This window comes from Leptonychotes weddellii, chromosome 15 (assembly GCF_054177405.1).
Source record: "Leptonychotes weddellii isolate Sample4059 chromosome 15, ASM5417740v2, whole genome shotgun sequence".
NCBI lineage: Eukaryota > Metazoa > Chordata > Mammalia > Carnivora > Phocidae > Leptonychotes > Leptonychotes weddellii.
This window is the reverse complement of record NC_138383.1, coordinates 30,696,297-30,713,953: the sequence shown is the minus strand read 5'-3', so window position 1 is coordinate 30,713,953 and position 17,657 is coordinate 30,696,297. Positions and strand designations below refer to the sequence as shown.

The 17,657-nt window shown below is 36.1% G+C and overlaps 1 protein-coding gene across 1 annotated transcript in view; it reads right to left on the bottom strand.

Annotated features, from left to right (window-relative positions):
- Window positions 1-17,657, bottom strand: part of USP32 (ubiquitin specific peptidase 32) — a 155,559-nt gene that overhangs the window by 21,289 nt on the left and 116,613 nt on the right. Inside the window, exons 10-20 of the mRNA XM_081805977.1 lie at window positions 15,945-16,062; window positions 11,824-11,978; window positions 10,845-10,926; window positions 9,680-9,754; window positions 9,067-9,205; window positions 8,705-8,810; window positions 7,018-7,191; window positions 5,916-6,090; window positions 5,094-5,245; window positions 3,441-3,552; window positions 2,187-2,398 (exon numbers count right to left, since the gene is read on the bottom strand). Coding sequence (XP_081662103.1) covers window positions 2,187-2,398; window positions 3,441-3,552; window positions 5,094-5,245; window positions 5,916-6,090; window positions 7,018-7,191; window positions 8,705-8,810; window positions 9,067-9,205; window positions 9,680-9,754; window positions 10,845-10,926; window positions 11,824-11,978; window positions 15,945-16,062 — 1,500 coding nt within the window. The remainder of the gene's footprint in view (window positions 1-2,186; window positions 2,399-3,440; window positions 3,553-5,093; window positions 5,246-5,915; window positions 6,091-7,017; window positions 7,192-8,704; window positions 8,811-9,066; window positions 9,206-9,679; window positions 9,755-10,844; window positions 10,927-11,823; window positions 11,979-15,944; window positions 16,063-17,657) is intronic.

Below are 17,657 nucleotides of genomic sequence, written 5' to 3'. Positions count from 1 at the left end.
ATTCCAAGGCTTGCCTTTCTACTCTCTTAATGGTGTCTTTTTTTTTTTTTTTTTAAGATTTTTTTATTTCTTTATTTTACAGAGAGCGAGCACAAGCAGGGGGAGAGGCAGAGGCAGAGGGAGAAGCAGACTCCCCGCTGAGCAGGGAGCCCAACATGGGGCTCGATCCCAGGACCCTGGAATCATGACCTGAGCCGAAGGCAGCCGCTTAACCGACTGAGCCACCCAGGTGCCCCTTAATGGTGTCTTTTGATGGAACTAAAGTTCTTAATTTTAATGATATCCAATTTATTAATCTTTTCCTTTATGGTTAGTGCTTTTTGTGTCCGATTTAAGCAGTCTTTCCCTACGTCAAGGTCATGAATGTTATTCACCTTTATCATCTTCTGGGGGTTGTTTTATTGTTTTGCTTTCACATTTATTCTATAGTCCACCTGGAACTGAACACTGTGTGATGAGAGAGGGAGATGCCAAGTTTCATATGGCTATCCAATTATCTCAGCACCATTTACTGAGAAAATGGTCTTTCTCTCACTGATCTGCAATGCCATCTTTGTCATAAATCAAGTGTTCATGCATTTATGAACCTGTTTCTGGGCCCTCTATTCTAATCCACTGGTCTACTTGTCTTTTTTCACACCAACATCACAATGTCTTAAGTACTGTAGTGTTATAAAATTGTAATATCTGGTAGCTCAATTCCTCGTGTTTTGTTCTTCTTCAACAGTGTCTTGGTTATTTTGGTGCTTTGTACTTCCACTTTTTTTTTTTACTTTTTAAGTAAGCTCTACACCCAACATGGGGCTTAAACTCAAGACCCCAAGAGCAAGAGTTGCGTGCTCTACCGACTGAGCCAACCAGGCACCCCTGTACTTCCATTTTAGAATCAGCTTATCAAGTTATACATACACAATCATCCACACACAGAGTAAGCATTTTCATCGGGATTGTGCATTGAATCTGTAGATCAGTTTGTGGAGAACTGATATCTTTGAAATATTGGGTCTTCTAATCCATGAACATGGTCTAATCCTTCAAATATTTGAGTCTTCTTTAATTTTTGTCAATATTTATTGTTTTCCATATAGATGCCTTATATATCTGTTGTAGTTTATTTCTAGGTACTTAATTTTTTTCCTACTATGACAAACGATATCTGTAGTGGATTGAATGGTGGCTCCCCGAAAGATATGTCCACATCCTAACCCCCAGAACTTGTGAATGTGATTTTATTTGGCAAAATCGTTTTTGCAGATGTAATTAAGTAGAGGATCTTGAGGTTGAGATATCCTGGATTATCTGGATGGCCCCTACATCTAATGACAAGTGCTCTTATCAGTAAATTATTAGTAAAAAGCAAAAGGAGAAGAAGACCATGCAAAGAAGGAGGCAGAGACTGGAGTTACCAGCTAAGAAATGCCTATGGAAGCTGGAAGAGGCAAGGAAGGATTCTCCTCTAAAGCCTTTGGAGGGAGCACGGCCCTGTTGATTTCAGATGTCTTGATTTTAGACTTCCAGCCTTTAGAAATATGTATGAAAGAATAAATTTCTATTGTTTTAATCCATCAAATTTGTGCTACTTTTTTATAGCAGTCCTATGAGACAACTTGTTTTACCCAAGAACATTCTTGTTTCTCTCCAACCAACCAAACCAATCTCCAAAGGTATCCACACTTAATGGCAGAGAAGATGTACATGTCTACATGAACATAGGAGACACAAACTTTTAAAAGAAAGTAGTATTCTGGGTGCCTGGGTGGCTCAGATGGTTAAACGTCTGCCTTCAGCTCAGGTCATGATCCCAGGGTCCTGGGATCGAGCCCCGCATCAGGCTCCCTGCTTGGTGAGGAGCCTGCTTCTCCCTCTCCCTCTACTGTTCCCCCTGCTTGTGCTCTCTAGCTCTCTCTGTCAAATAAATAAATAAAATCTTTAAAAAAATAAAAAATAAAAGAAAGTAGTATTCAGATGTACCAGCTATCCTGTTGCTGTTTAATATGAGTGAGGAATGTCATTTCATACATAGGCCAGCATGTGTGATACCAAATCCCGGCTCTGATCACTTACACTATCATACATAATATATTGAAAGTGAACAAAATGAAGATGCTTCAAAGACAGAAAGTGGCTATGTTTCACAAATGACACTGGCAAGACCGGAAGTAACTTGCTTATAACATTAAACTAACCATTTTTCGGTGGACTGCAATGATGTAGCCTGTAAAGGAATTGTCAGGAAGAGATGGCATATGACCATTCACCATTCCATTTGTGAAGTTTTTCTCAGTTCCACATGGCACAACAGTGTTTGGCATTCCATTGGGTATGAATATTGGTCGGGGCAAGTCCCCATTGGTGGATAGAGTGAACATTCCATTTGTAGATGGGGAAGAGGAGAAATCTACAAATTCAAAGATAAGTATAGCATCATAAGCTTGTGGTGCCTTCATCTTTGCTCTTTTCTCAAATAATGTGGGGACTCAGACCACTGTAGTACAGTCTCTTTCAGCAAAGGACAGGGAGAAATCATAGTTCAAATAATAATTCTAGATTGATTAGAAGATTTTAATTTCAGATTTTACTTCTATAACTCACACTTAAGACTAAATGACAAAGCAGAGTAATTGCTGGAAAGTTTCCTGAAAAGTATAAGTAAAATTTTTGTAAGAACCTTTATCAGCACCATATTGTTGCACGCAGTTTTCTTTTTCCTCTCTACAAATTCATTTCTCCATTCTCTTAAAAATGTTTAGTTGAATACAGTAGTCTCTAGCTAAATGTTGCCTTTTTTTTTTAACTTTACACAGATTTCCCATATACCCTAGGTCTCCACAACTGCAAAGCCTTCCCCATTAGCAACAACCCCCCAACCAAAGTTAATATATTTGTTACAAATGATGATGAAAGATACTTTTTAAATTTAAATTAAAAATGCAATTTTTTCAGTCTCAACAGTGCTCAACACTCCATGTAACTAATGGATATTCTATTGGATGCAAAAGGTTATATGATAGACAAACAATACTATATGGTCAAAAAGACTCAGATAACCATATCAAATCACATGCAATATTGATAAACAGTAATTCTTCTTTTGTTTTTATTCCCCACCCCAACCCTAAAGAGAGTATTTCTTAGTTGTGTTTATTATTTTGTTTTCTGATAGTATGTATCTCTTATGCCATCTGTTGCCATGTTAGTGTCAGATAAAAAGAATTAAGAGATCTGAATTCCAGGGGCAGATTTAGTTAAGCATCTACATTGTCACTTACATTGCCTGAATTTTAGGCTCCTTGTCTAAAAAATGAGGAATTTGAGCCAAATGATCACCAAGGTTTCCATCAGGCTCCAAAATTCTTTTGCCCAAATATCCTTAGCCCAAACAAATATAAACCCAGTATTTAAAGCTAAAATCACAAGAAGGAGCTCTAGTTCTACCTTACCTGTCTGTATTGGACTAGAAGCTGAAATTGGAGATCCAGGAATGGGGATTTCAAATGCACACAAAAATCCACTTACTGAAAGTCGTACTTTTTGGTTGTCCTGAGGGAAATTCTACAGAAAAAGAGGTAAGATGAGAAGGGGGAAATGCTTCAGATAAAATGGAAAATCATCTCTCTGATACATACAAGTTAATGTCTTAGATGCTTTCACCAATAAAACAAACAAGATGACTAATTTTTCTCAAACAACTAAAAGATGAAAGCTTGATAAACTGACTGAAAACTAACCTTACTGACAAAACCGTTATCCCTTTCCATAGGAAAGAAGTATATTGTGTATAACTGGCTCCTTAAGTTTTGTCCCTCATTTCAAGCATCTAAACCCCAACCTCAGAGAGTTCTTACCTTTGCTTTACACATGAGAAAAACATCAATTAGGTGAGTTTCATACCCAAAGATAAATATTAATAATGCCAATGGTATGAGCTCAATTCAGGGTAGGTAACATATTTATTATTTTATTAAAATTTTTTTAAAACTTATTTTATTTAAATTCAATTAGTGGGGGCACCTGGGTGGCTCAGTCGTTAAGCATCTGCCTTCGGCTCAGGTCATGTTCCCAGGGTCCTGGGATTGAGCCCCGCATCGGGCTCCCTGCTCAGCGGGAAGCCTGCTTCTCCCTCTCTCACTCCCCCTGCTTGTGTTCCCTCTCTCGCTGTCTCTGTCAAATAAATAAGATCTTTAATAAAAAAAATAAAATAAATTCAATTAGTGTATCATTAGTTTCAGATGTACAGTTCAGTTATTCATCCAGTGCTCATTACATCACTTGCCCTCCTTAATGCCCAATACCCAGTTACCCCATCCCACCCCACCTAAATTTATTTTTTTGTTTCAAGTTTTTATTTAAATTCTAGTTAGTTAACATATGGTGTAATATTAGTTTTAGGCAATATATTTGTTAAATTGCTTATTTTTGTAGCTGGTATGCAGGAAGAAGTGACTTATGTCAATTTGTCTTTGCTCTCTAACTTCTTAAGAGTATTGAAAGGCCAGGTGTATATATTCATAAAGAAACAGTAAAAGCACACATTTATAAATATGTATAAAATTTTAACCTAGGAAGACTTCTAGTGAGTGTGGTAATATAGAAGAGCTGTAAAGTGTAGCAGCAGTAGTCAATGGGGGAATTCTATACTGTAGTGACACAGCTAGATTACTCCATATAGACAGCACTGGACTTATATATTTCCCTTCTTTAAAAATGCCACTATCATTATTACTTCTTTATGCTGGCAGATAACCCTTTTTAAAGTTTCTGGGATGGGAAACTTGAGACATTTTTTTGTTCAGTTTTTGCTGTTATTAATATCTCCTTCGGTCATTAATTGATAAAACTGTGATTTTTTTTTATTTAAAAGATTTATTTTATTTATCTGAGAGAGAGAGCGGGGGGAAGAATAGAGGGAGAAGCAGACTCCCCGCTGAGCATGGAGGCGGATGCACGGCTTGCTCCCAGGACCCCGAGATCATGACCTGAGCTGAAATCAAGAGTCAGCCACTCAATCGACTGAGCCATCCAGGCGCCCCGAGAAAACTGTGATCTTTGAAGGATGGAATCAAGGGTTTCTTAGAAAGAATAGTTAATATTACCTTTATGTTGGAACCATGTACTTCTGCAAGAAGGATTTGTTCTGATTTAAGCCCACAGAGATCGCTCAGCTGTTTTTTTAATCCCGTGTACTTTTCATCCATATTCAGTCGTAGTCCATATCGTACAGGGGTAGTACCATCCAGCTTAATAACTAGTAAAGAAAAAACATCTTTTATCAGTAAAATGCAGGTTTCATTGAAAGCTTTCCTGTGTGTGTGTGTGTGTGTGTATGTGACTTGGAAATAGCAAACATTTCAGTCTAGAATTTGTTTTTTAAAGATTTTATTTATTATTTATTTGAGAGAGAAGGATAGAACATGAGCAGGGGGAACAGCAGAGGGAGAGAGAGAAGCAGATTCCCCGCTGAGCAGGGAGCCCAATGTGGGACTCGATCCCAGGACCCTGGGATCATGACCTGAGCTGAAGGCAGACACTTAACCGACTAAGCCACCCAGATGCCCCTCAGTCTAGAATTTTTATTTTATTTGTAAACTACAATAGATAGTACTCGGGGATGATATTGAATGAAATCATTATTTTTTGATGTTCGTCTGCTATAGAAGTGTGAATGGCTTTGCAAGATTTTAAAGAGTTTCTGGTATGTTTGAAACAACAGAGAAATCAATGGGTACATGGCTTGGACCTATACTCCAGGTTTTTCAAACTTCAAATTATGCCTAAAATTAGATTGCTAGATTATAACATGCTGGCCAATTTTTATGAGAATGCATTATAAAGAAATGACTATACTTACAAATTTGGGTTACCTGGATAAGGTAAAAGAATGTATTGAAGTAATTTTTCGGAACTTTGTGACCTACCTGTTATTTCTAAGTGCATATAACTGTCCATTGGTAGTGGTAAAGACAAAAAATTGAAAGGGTCAAATCGGACACTTATATGCCCACATGTCTTGCATCTGACTTGGGATCTCAGCTGCCCGTGGAACAAATCCACAACAATTGATCTATTCCTTCTCAGATGGTTGTCCCAGGCCTAGCAAGGAAAAAGATTAGAAAACTTTTTTTTCCCCCAAAATTCAAAAGATAATTATTTCTACACAAATTCAAATAAATTGGCTAAATCTATTAGGTTTAAATGTCAAGAATATAATCCTCTGAAACTAATATAATATTGTATGTAAACTATACCCCAATAAAAAAAAGAACATAATCCTTAATCTTCATTTAAAACATGGAAGCTTTCTGCCTGTAAATTTACAATGCAGATATGTAATGTAAAAGGTACCACCTACTGAGATAGTACAGAACACCAGTTTTTTTTTTTAAAGATTTTATTTGCCAGAGAGAGAGAGACAATGAGAGAGGCAACACAAGCAGGGGGAGTGGCAGAGGGAGAAGCAGGCTTCCTGCCGAGCAGGGAGCCCGATGCGGGGCTCAATCCCAGGACCCTGGGATCATGACCTGAGCTGAAGGCAGACGCTTAACGACTGAGCCACCCAGACGCCCCAGAAAACCAGTTCTTGAATGGAATGTGATTCTTTCTGTTCAACCTATATGATATTAAATACAGATGGAAAATCCTATTTTTTTGTTCTTACCATGGTGACAGTGATGAGTATTAAAGCTCTTTATCCATTAAAAGGCAGATAAAACATGTCTATTGGTCACTGTACACGTTATTTTAGCAATTATGGGGACTCCCAAGTTCTACTGAATAATTATTCCTACATTCTTTCCCAAAAGTTTACAATGTAAAAAGGCAACATTTTAAAATCTGCATTAAAGATGCTTTGTTTTGGTGTTACTGAACAAGAATTAAACAGAGAAATATAAATTCCTTCACTTCCACAGTACAATTCTGATCACAGAATAGTTTAGCTAGCATTTAAGCTGTGCAACACACATTCATGGTCAGAACATTTGATCTACTGCTTACATTAGAAATTCAAAACTGACAAACCTCTGCAGCTACTTCCCAGTCTGGTCGGCCATCGCTGTCCTTCAGTTCCACATATGGCTTCTCATGGACTCGGTTGAGATCCTCATGAAGACCATCCAAGAGAAAAGCCAGAAGTTCTTGGGAGTCTTGTTGCTGGAACCCGTTAAACCTGGGAGCATATTTTGCTATGGTCCACTATAAATATAACAGGAATCAAACTCATTATTTGCTACCCCATAAAATTTGGAATGAATATGACCCATCATTCATTCAGAGGCATTATGAGAAGGTAAACAGTATTTAGTCTGCCTCGATTTCAGCAAATATATTTTGAATAATCACAAAATCTTTCTAGTCTTAATCTCAAATGACAAGGAAAAAAAGGTATTTTGGCCAATACTGTGTCCCAGTTCAGTATCATATAAGCAGTTCTTTAGGTACACAGATATTATTTAAGACAGGTAGGACAGAAATATTAAAATAGCCTTTGCTCTCATTGAAAAAGTTCCTGTTATAGTTTTCTTTTGCAGTTAACTCTTCTAGTCTTGTATCCTAACTTTTATTATTAGAGGCAGAATAGCCTTGTGTTTAACTGTGAGGACTTAACTAACTAGCTTATAATCTTGGGCAAGCTGTTTAACTGCCCTGAGCCTTAGTTTCCTAAGCCATAAAATGAGGATAATAATATTGCTTTACATTCTAGGATTACTTAGAAGATTAAATGAGTTGATATATATAAAGTAATTAGAATAGTGCTTGGAAGTGGTTAAGTAGTCGAAGTTTTAGTTATTATGATTAATTTTTAATCTAAAAAAGTTTGTATTGTTTTTAAAGATAAAAAATAATCCTAAAAATAATAATCCTAACTTTATTACATATAATATAAAATTTGTATCCATGAATTTCAGTAATATACATTCTTTCTGCTTTTTATTTTTAATTAAATTAATTATTTTTAAATTAAGCTCCATGCCCAGTGTAGAGCCCAATGTCAGGGTTAAACTCCATCACCGTGAGATCAAGACCTGAGTTGAGAGAGTTGGATGCTTAATCGACTGAGCCACCCAGGTGCCCCTCTTGCTGCTTTTTAAGATTCTATAGGTGGGGGACCTGGATAGCTCAGTCGGTTAAGCATCTGCCTTCAGCTTGGGTCACAATCCCAGGGTCCTGGGATTGAGCCCCACATTGGGCTCCCTGCTCAGCGGGGAGCCTGCTTCTCCCTCTCCCTCTGCTTGCCACTCCCCCTGCTTGTGCTCTCTGGTCCTCTCTCTATGTGTCAAATAAATAAATAAAATCTTAAAAAACAATTCTATAGATAGAACTAATTATCTTAGTAATGTTAAAAAGGTATGAGTATCATTTACTAGGCTCAGAGGTATACCCTGCAGTTAGAATATTGCTAACAGTAAAGGACTAACAAAGGAAGATTTACTATGTATACAGATATTTGATAAATTAGTAAACTGAACGGCATCCCAAATTTAGACTATGACTTTGATCATTTCCTGACACTACATCTATAGCAGTATTTTACATATATTTGAGCAAGTAAAAATATTTGACACCTAGTTTATGTCTCATGAAAGATCTAAAACACATTAGTTAAACTAAAGCTAAAAAGCTAAACATAAAAAGCATGTAGAAAAAAATCAGTTACTTAAACAACTGCTTAGGACTTAATACTTTCGTATTATTTTAATCTGCTTACCCGAAGCTTTAATGGGGCAACATTCTTCTGAGTTCCACTCCAAAGTTCCTGTACTAAATCCCCATAGCATTTGGCCATATGCCCCTTCATACCAATGGGATTTGTCCTAGAAGTTCGAGAGGAAAATTTGTTGCCAAAGGTTCTCATAAATCACAATCACATGGGCACAGAAATGTCTAGCATCTATTTTCTCACATCAAAATTTCTTTTTAAAACAAGAGAAGTACCCCTTGCCCCTTATTTCATACTAAATAGGGCAAATAAGATAAGTCTTTTCTCCCCCAGGGTGAAGAAAGAGATTTAAGTGATAGTGGGTTCATATCAAAGTCATAAAGAGAGGGTAATGAACTAAGAAATATTACCTGTTGAGTTCATAAAGATGTCTCCCTGAGATAAAATACTGTGTCAGTGGCTGTGTGTTACTAACACACTGGATGCTTGAGTTCATGAAGCAAGTGTTTCCCAGGTTACTCAGACCAGTGGCTCCTTTTTCTGTGGGAACTGGAACAAACAATTATGAGAAGGAAGCCTAACTATAGTAAGATGTCGCAGGCAGACCAGTTACTTGTATTTGACGCAACGATTTTTTAATTTTTTTTAATCAGCTAAATGGAGCTAAAACTTCTTTATCTGGTCTTGGAATGCCAAAGTAGAGAAGGTTTTTCATAGAGAGTCACTGGCAATCATGATAATCCAAGCTCATTTGTGATCTAAAACTAGCAAAGATTCTCTTTAACTGCTAAGATAGTTTTTTACAATTCAAACAATTCTCTCCTAGTATTATGTCTTTAAAAATATATAAATTATTTAATTGCAAGGTTAGAAAAAAAAAATTGATACTCCAGGAAAAAGAAAAAGGGGTCCTAATCAATTTTGAACTAGAAAGCCAAAAGTTGTTAACACTTCAATAGTTGAGAAAGAAAAAAAGAATAATTTTAAGATAATCTCTTTAGAAATAATTAACCAGAGACTTACCCTTGTGTCTATCTATTTTACTACTGTTTGCTATAAAGGACATTTCCTCAGGCCAACTCATATCTTTGTTGCGAACTGGAAAGACAGAGAGAGGAACGTGTTAATTTCTTATCCATTCAAATCACACCCACTCAATTGCTTCTGTTTAAAAAAAATTTTTTTCTTATTTCTAAATCAGAAACTGAAAAAAAAAATTGAGTTAATTTTAGTAATTGATTCTGAAACCATTCCAACTCTTTATATTGGGGACTTTATAGCTACTTGATTAGAATTCATTAGTAAGCTAGTCCCTCAATTACCAACCTGAATTAAAATTATACTCAAACATCTATAGAAGTAATTAAAGCTCTTAAACTTAATGTATTAGATTTATCACAATTCCTTCTTAAATTATGACAACTGTTAGAGTAGTCTATTTTATTTTTTCAACTTCTTTTTTAAATTTTATTTTATTTTATTATGTTATGTTAATCACCATACATTACATCATTAGTTTTTGATGTAGTGTTCCATGATTCATTGTTTGCATATAATACCCAGTGCTCCATTCAATACATGAGAGACTATGGACTCTGAGAAAGAAACTGAGGGTTCTAGAGGGGAGGGGTTGGGAGGATGGGTTAGCCTGGTGATGGGTATTAAAGAGGGCACGTACTGAATAGAGCACTGGGTGTTATAATCTATTTATTTTAATACAAAGGCAGTCTGCAATGTTTCCAAAAATCCTGAAGGGGAAAGATACATTTTAAGTTTACAGTGACATGTCCATGTCAGTGTGTAAATCTATGTGTGAATATACAAGTTCTATTGGCGAGTGACCAGTGTTTGATGACTAATGAAAGCCTCGGCCACTAACTATGCCAGAAAGTTAGTTTTCTTACTCAAACTCAAAAACTCAGGTTGAAATTTTATAAATTTATAACTGAATTCACTTGTTTCTACCCAATGTTTCTATTCCTTGTCAACCAATGAAAGCAGACATATTTTTCTTTTAAAGCACTCTAGATAGTATGTAGGATTACATAAGAGCTTAATGGTTTTTCTTTACTATAAAGAATATAATGATCAAATAATAGCCAGAAAAATTATAAAACAGATTATTAGTAACTAAATCTTTAAATTCTTTCCCTAAAATCTAATATAGATGCATGCTTCCATCTTATACCTTCAATTACCAGATGCTGCTCATCTTGGATTTTCAAATATTCCAATCTATGATCCTCATCATCCAGAAGAGTAAGGTAATTCTGTGTATGGAGGAGAAAATGTTTTTGTTAATTTGATTACTAAACTTGAAACAGAAAAGGAAATAAAAATGAATGATAATTAAAACAATTAAACATGTCCTTGTAGTTCTCTAACACATGTGACAGATATTTCGCATATTATAGTTCATAAATATTTATAATTTAGGTAGCAAAATGAGAGAAAAACAATGTCAACTTCATAAACAAATACTTTATGCTCTAAAACAAAATAATAACAGAATTTTGGGGAGATCGGAAGATTCATCACACATCAAACTAAAATTCATTGAGATTTAGATTTTTCTGAAGCACTTGTACAAAAGAAATTTTCTTTACTATCTAGTATGAAATTCAGTAAACATGCTTATGATCAAGATGAAACTTACCAGGAACCAAAAATATAAAATCAAAGTCCTACAGTAGAATTACATGTTTTTGTTTGTGCTCACAAAACTAAGTTATTTAATTCTAAGGGAGATACTATTATGTTGCCCGCCTACTCATGAGAAAATTGAGACAGTTAAGTGACTTGCTCTGGGTTATACAACTAAACAAGTGGCAGGGCCAGGATTTAATCCCTGGCAGTGTGGCTCCAGGAACTGTGCTCTTAACTATTATACTATACTGCCTCTCAATGGTGATCACAGGAGGATATAAAGAGGGAACAATGGAATAGAGAACTGGTTAAAACTACTTATGATCCAATTTCAGAGTATACTCTGAAAACATACTGCATATGTTAGGAAGAATATATAAGCAATTAATAGCACTACTTCTGAGGAGGATGGAAGACAGAGGTCAGAGGATGAGAATGAGGAATTTTCACTATATACTTTTGTACTGTTCGGATCTTTTTCAGCATGTGTACAAGTCACCTTACAACAGGAAATGACTTACCTCACTGTTGTAGAGCCACAGGCGCATATCTTCCTCTTTGATGCGTAGCCTTTGAGACAGATATTCATGAATTTCCTTGATGGTCTGCATTCGACTAAAACAGCCTGTATAGGCTAAGACCCGCTTTAATGGCGCATTCGGAGAAGGTACATTTCCTATGGTCATGGTAATCATAATAAGGAAAAAGGTAGGTGTAAAAAAAAAAGCACCCCACTCAGCAATGACTATTTTAGGAAATAATGATGAGAAATGAGAATTATAGGATTAATAATTTTATAAATTAAGAAGCTTTAAAATTAAGATAGGAGACCAACTGTGTTTAAGTTCAAAGCCTTAACTTTGGAAGGAAGAGCAACAAGACCAGAAGCCCAAGTAACAGGCAATATTTGGATCCCAAGAGGAGTGGCAAGTATCAACAACAGACACGGTATCTTGGCTGCCCTCAGCAGGGTCACACTCAATAGCAAAATCAATATTCAATATAAGAATGGGGAAGATCATATGGGACTTGATTTGAATTCCACAGATAACTGGATTCATTCAAAAGAATTCCACAGAAAATTGAATTTGTTAAAAAGAAAACCACTGGCCCCAAATGGGATCACTTATGTTAAAGCTCTAAGTCAGTAAACCAAGACTTAATACCTGACCTAACTGCAGTTTCAAATCCCTAGAAATGTAACCTTTAACCGGTCAACATGGGAATTTCCTGGTCAGTACTAGGAAATTTATTGATAGACCCTACTATTCCCTTTAAGAGGGAGACCTTGCTTAAAACAATGGAATCTTTGTGAAGAGTTTCCTTTTTTCCACTCCCTCTCTACCTTTAAAAATCTTTTTTCTTTTTTTCTTCTTTTCTTTTTTTTTCTGTAGCTCTTGGGAGCACCCCTCTACTTGCTAGAAGGGATGTTGCCAGATTCATAAATCAATTAATAAAGCCAATTAGATCTTTAAAATTTACTTGACCGGTTGAATTTTTGTTACTTAACAACGTGACCCACTTTCTTAAAATAAACTGTCTTTGAATTACTAATACCATCACTCCCAGTAATTAAGTGCCCCAATTACCAGGCACAGAAGTACAATTACACAAGAAACTTTTACTTAAAATTCTAAATAGGCAGAGACACTACAATGGCCAGAGTTTAAAATGAAACCAAGAACCTTCCCATGACAAAAAAAATTGCCCCGCTGAAAAGGCAGGAGGCAGGAAAACCATATGACCTGCCTGCAAAATAAGATGACAGCAGAAATGATCTTGAATTCCAAGAGGGCTCAAGAAACAAAAAGAATGGTAGTGAGGGGAAAGAGAGATAAGTGAAGAAAGAATATATCAAGTTTAACCACCTACTTCAAAAGAGAAGGGGGATGAAGTGACAAGAGATTACGGAAGTTAAAAACAGGTTGCTAAAACAATTAACTAAACCTTGGTTAACTATTCAGCCAAAAACCCAGGCAAGAGCTGTAGCTTAAAATGGTCCTCTCTAGCTATAGTAGGTTATAGTTTACTAAGCAGCCCAAAACAAAAATAAAGCATATCAATGTAATCCATCCAGGGTACAATTATACATGCCAGGTAATTTTCTACCCATCCAATGGAGACTTAGCTTTTTTCCTCTTATTAATGCCTTTGAATCTTCACCTACTAAACAAAGCAGAGAAAAGTACTTGTATCATCTGCTTTTTTTTTTTTTAAGATTTTATTTATTTGACAGAGAAAGACACAGCGAGAGAGGGAACACAAGCAGGGGGAGTGGGAGAGGGAGATGCAGACTCCCCACTAAGCAGGGATTCTGACGTGGGGCTTGATCCCAGGACCCTGGGATCATGACCTGAGCTGAAGGCAGACGCTTAACGACTGAGCCACCCAGGCGCCCCAATCATTTATTTTTTTAAAGATTTTATTTGACAGAGAGAGACACAGTGAGAGAGGGAGCACAAGCAGGGGAAGTGGGAGAGGGAGATGCAGACTCCCCACTAAGCAGGGATTCTGACGTGGGGCTTGATCCCAGGACCCCGGGATCATGACCTGAGCCGAAGGCAGATGCTTAATGACTGAGCCACCCAGGTGCCCCATCATCCGCTTTTTTAAGAGCTTCCAAAAAGAATTCACTCACCTAAAATAGGCTGAAAAACCATATAAGAAACAAAGACCCTGTAGCCTTATCTGTCAACAAGGCTATGTTTAAGTCATTGTTAACTGTGTCACAGTTTGTACACCCATCACTTCAGAAGTAATAAAAGAGTCTAGTAAACAGCCCTAATACATTGAGTAATAAGAAAGATGAAAAATAAGTTATGGCAGAACAAAACCCAACCATGATCAATTTTTTTTTTTAAAGATTTTATTTATTTATTTGAGAGAGAGAGAGAATGAGAGAGAGAAAGCATGAGGGGGGGAGGGTCAGAGGGAGAAGAAGGCTCCCCGCCGAGCAGGGAGCCTGATGTGGGACTCGATCCCGGGACCCCAGGATCATGACCTGAGCCGAAGGCAGTCGCTTAACCAACTGAGCCACCCAGGCGCCCCATGATCAATTTTTAAACACACAGCCTAGCAAATATTTTACTATCAGATAGCAAGCAAAGGATAATTCTTAACAGAAAATAAAAGAGCAAAATTTTCCAATTATACATCAGAGGATTAGTTATAAGATTACAGCAAGAAAGCATATTTTCATAAACTTCAAAACGATTAATGATTGATTTCAGAATGAATTAGTAAGGAATAAAATTTCAAATTAAGAATAAATTTGGAGCATAACTACCAGTTCTAGGATTCAGAAGCATTTGCAAGTGTAGTGTCCAAGTCAATTTCTATTGTCGTAAGCCACATAAATTTATTTGAATTCTAGACAGTTTTTATAGCATAGCTCATTAAGCAGGCAGCCACTTATTACACATAATTCTGTGTTTTTGAATAGCACCAACAAATCTAGTGGAATTTACAGAAGCAGCAAAAATCTAGGATCAGCACAAGAGTTACAAAGAGTACTTACTAAAAGCACAACAACACATCTTGCCTCTCATGTTATCTTTCAAAGAGAATTGAGAAAGATATATGCTATGGGTGCCATGGAAGCAAGGTGAATATTTTTGTTCAATGGAAAATTAAATCAAGAATGTTTCATAGTGCTTCTATTTCACTGCTCCTCGATTTTGACATTTTCCCCAAGTTTGGTTAGGCAGAAGCCAATGCTTTGCTATAATTCTTACCAAACAATATGTGTAAGAATATCCAATATATTATGTGACTAAAACCTTTAAGGAAGACAGAAAACTATTTGATTTCAAAGGAGGAATGGTGCTTACAGGGTTGGTTTGGGTTCAAAGGTAGTTCTTGCATCCTAAGTTATATTAATAACATTCTGGCATTGTTACACAAAGTAAGACCTTGTGTAAATGGATAACTCATTATTTCTGCTGAAGAACAATGTCAAATATTTGCAAAGCAAAAGCATAGAGCAAGTCCTGCCTGTCAATAAAATTTAACCTCACAGAGAAATCAAAGGGGAACTTTCTGCATGCAATACATTAAAATGGGAACTTATATGTCATTTTGATAGGCTTGATGTTTTTCAAAGCAAATGTGCGATTTTAATTTTCAAAAATATATTCTTCACTTTATATTATCTGTCTCTTATAAAGACTCCTTGGACCAAGCATGAGAAATGTATCATGTTTTGCCAAAAGAGTCCCAAAAAACACCAACAAACAAACAAAACTATGATACTGCGAAAGAAATTACTTTTCAGAAATTTGAGTGGAGCTGAAAAGACCAGTCAGTCATCAACTGGCAGATTCTAACTTACGACAAGCAAATAATTTATAATGGCTTTTTTTCTTTGTATGCTTACAAACCAGAAAAGGAAACAATTCTTCTCCGTTTGATGATGAGACTTTGCCACTACCCCATCTAGTCTTGCGCATGACCATAGATCTAAGCCCCACAGACGATTTACTGATTCCGTATGAAAGTAGATGGGAATATGTGTTAGTGCAGTGGCACCAGACTTTGAGCAACTTGGTTGTTTTTGTTTTTGAAAGAGATGTATGGTATTCTTGCTGCATTCTTAAGTTACCTCTTGGTAAATGCTGAGGAAACATTCTCAGGCTCATCATACCCATATTCACCCAGATGTTAGACTGCTGTGTCCGAGTGGCAGGCTGCTGTCTTAGAAAGAGAAGATATCGAGGAAATAACTCCAGCTCTGGGATTTCTGTCTTGCTATTCTTGATCACCTATTGTTATAAAAGATATAATGTGATCACTATAAAAGAAACAAAACTTGTCATTTTTTACTGAATTTCTGAGATTTATTTTTAAACTAAAATGTTCAATAGGTTCACTATCTATGTTAGATTATAGGGATTCATAGATTTAAATACTCTCAGGCTCCTGGTCCTAAACCCATCTTCCAAGATTAGAACTCCTGGTGATTATTTTCTCCTCTTTTATTTAAAAGCGAGTAACACTGAAATTAAGGGGAAAAATCTTAAACATTATCTATAATTCTATTCCCTTCACACTATAATTCTTTTCACTTTTACATACTTCATGTATGTAAATGATGTCCTTTAAGGGACAAATTCTTAGGACTGGAGTTATAAGTCAAAAAGTATAGAAGGCCATATCACTAACTACCTAAGTCATTTTGCCAGCCAAAGTGTAGCAATTTATAATATTCTCAGAAATTTATGAATGTATTTCTCTCATAAAACCTTATCAGTGGACATCATTTGAAAATATCTTGTTTTTTTAACACATATAAAAAATATAAATTTGCTTAAAATTTTATTTCTTATATTAGTAGTAAGGATAAAAATGTTTTCATATAAAACTTTGCTATGTTCTACTGTAACTGGTTGACTCGATATATTTTTGTCTATGATAAAAACCATTACAGTGGGTGAACAAAATTGAGATTCATGTTGAAACAGGATTTTTCAATAACCCCCTCCAATAATGTGCTTGCCAGCCCAAAGACACAGGAAAACATTTTATTATAAAAATATTGCTCCAAGAGTTTTAAGAGTAGAACATTAGCAATTTAGTATTCCAAAAGGATAGCAGGATTAACATACTTTAAAACATAAAATCCTACATAAACTTTAACAGTCTCAAGTGATCAGGTTTTATTTTATTTCCCTCTGCCCTAGTAACCAATGTCTTCTGCAATAGAGCATTTTTCAATATCAAGAGGGGGCAGTAAAGAACCAAATGAAAACAATGCTACAAACCAAACCGTTAGGACTTTTTCTTAAAAGTATTCTGCATATCCTGATATGCTACAGAGTATGGCACTTGAGAAGCTCCATTTGGGAGCTTTTTCAAATCCTACTTAAATGATAAGCAGTACAACTGCTCTCCCTGGTATTCTCCTCTAAGACTGCTGGACGAAGTCTGTCCACCTTTAGACAGGTACTAATAGCTACAAAGCCAACCATAATTTCTTATGATTTTAGTTTAATATGACTTGAGGCAAGATTAATAATTCAGTATTGGTAGTTGTCAGGCTACATAAAAACATACCTTTGACAGAATTTGAACTGATAATGAAGTAGTTTTTATAAATGCATCTTGTTTGCCAAGAGAACAAGTGATTTTGTGAAAAATTACAAATTAATAAATTCTTTTTTTTTTTTTTAAAGATTTTATTTATTTATTTGAGACAGAGAGAATGAGAGAGAGAGAGCACATGAGAGGGGAGAGGGTCAGAGGCAGAAGCAGGCTCCCTGCCGAGCAGGGAGCCCGATGCGGGACTCGATCCAGGGACTCCAGGATCATGACCTGAGCCGAAGGCAGTCGCTTAACCAACTGAGCCACCCAGGCGCCC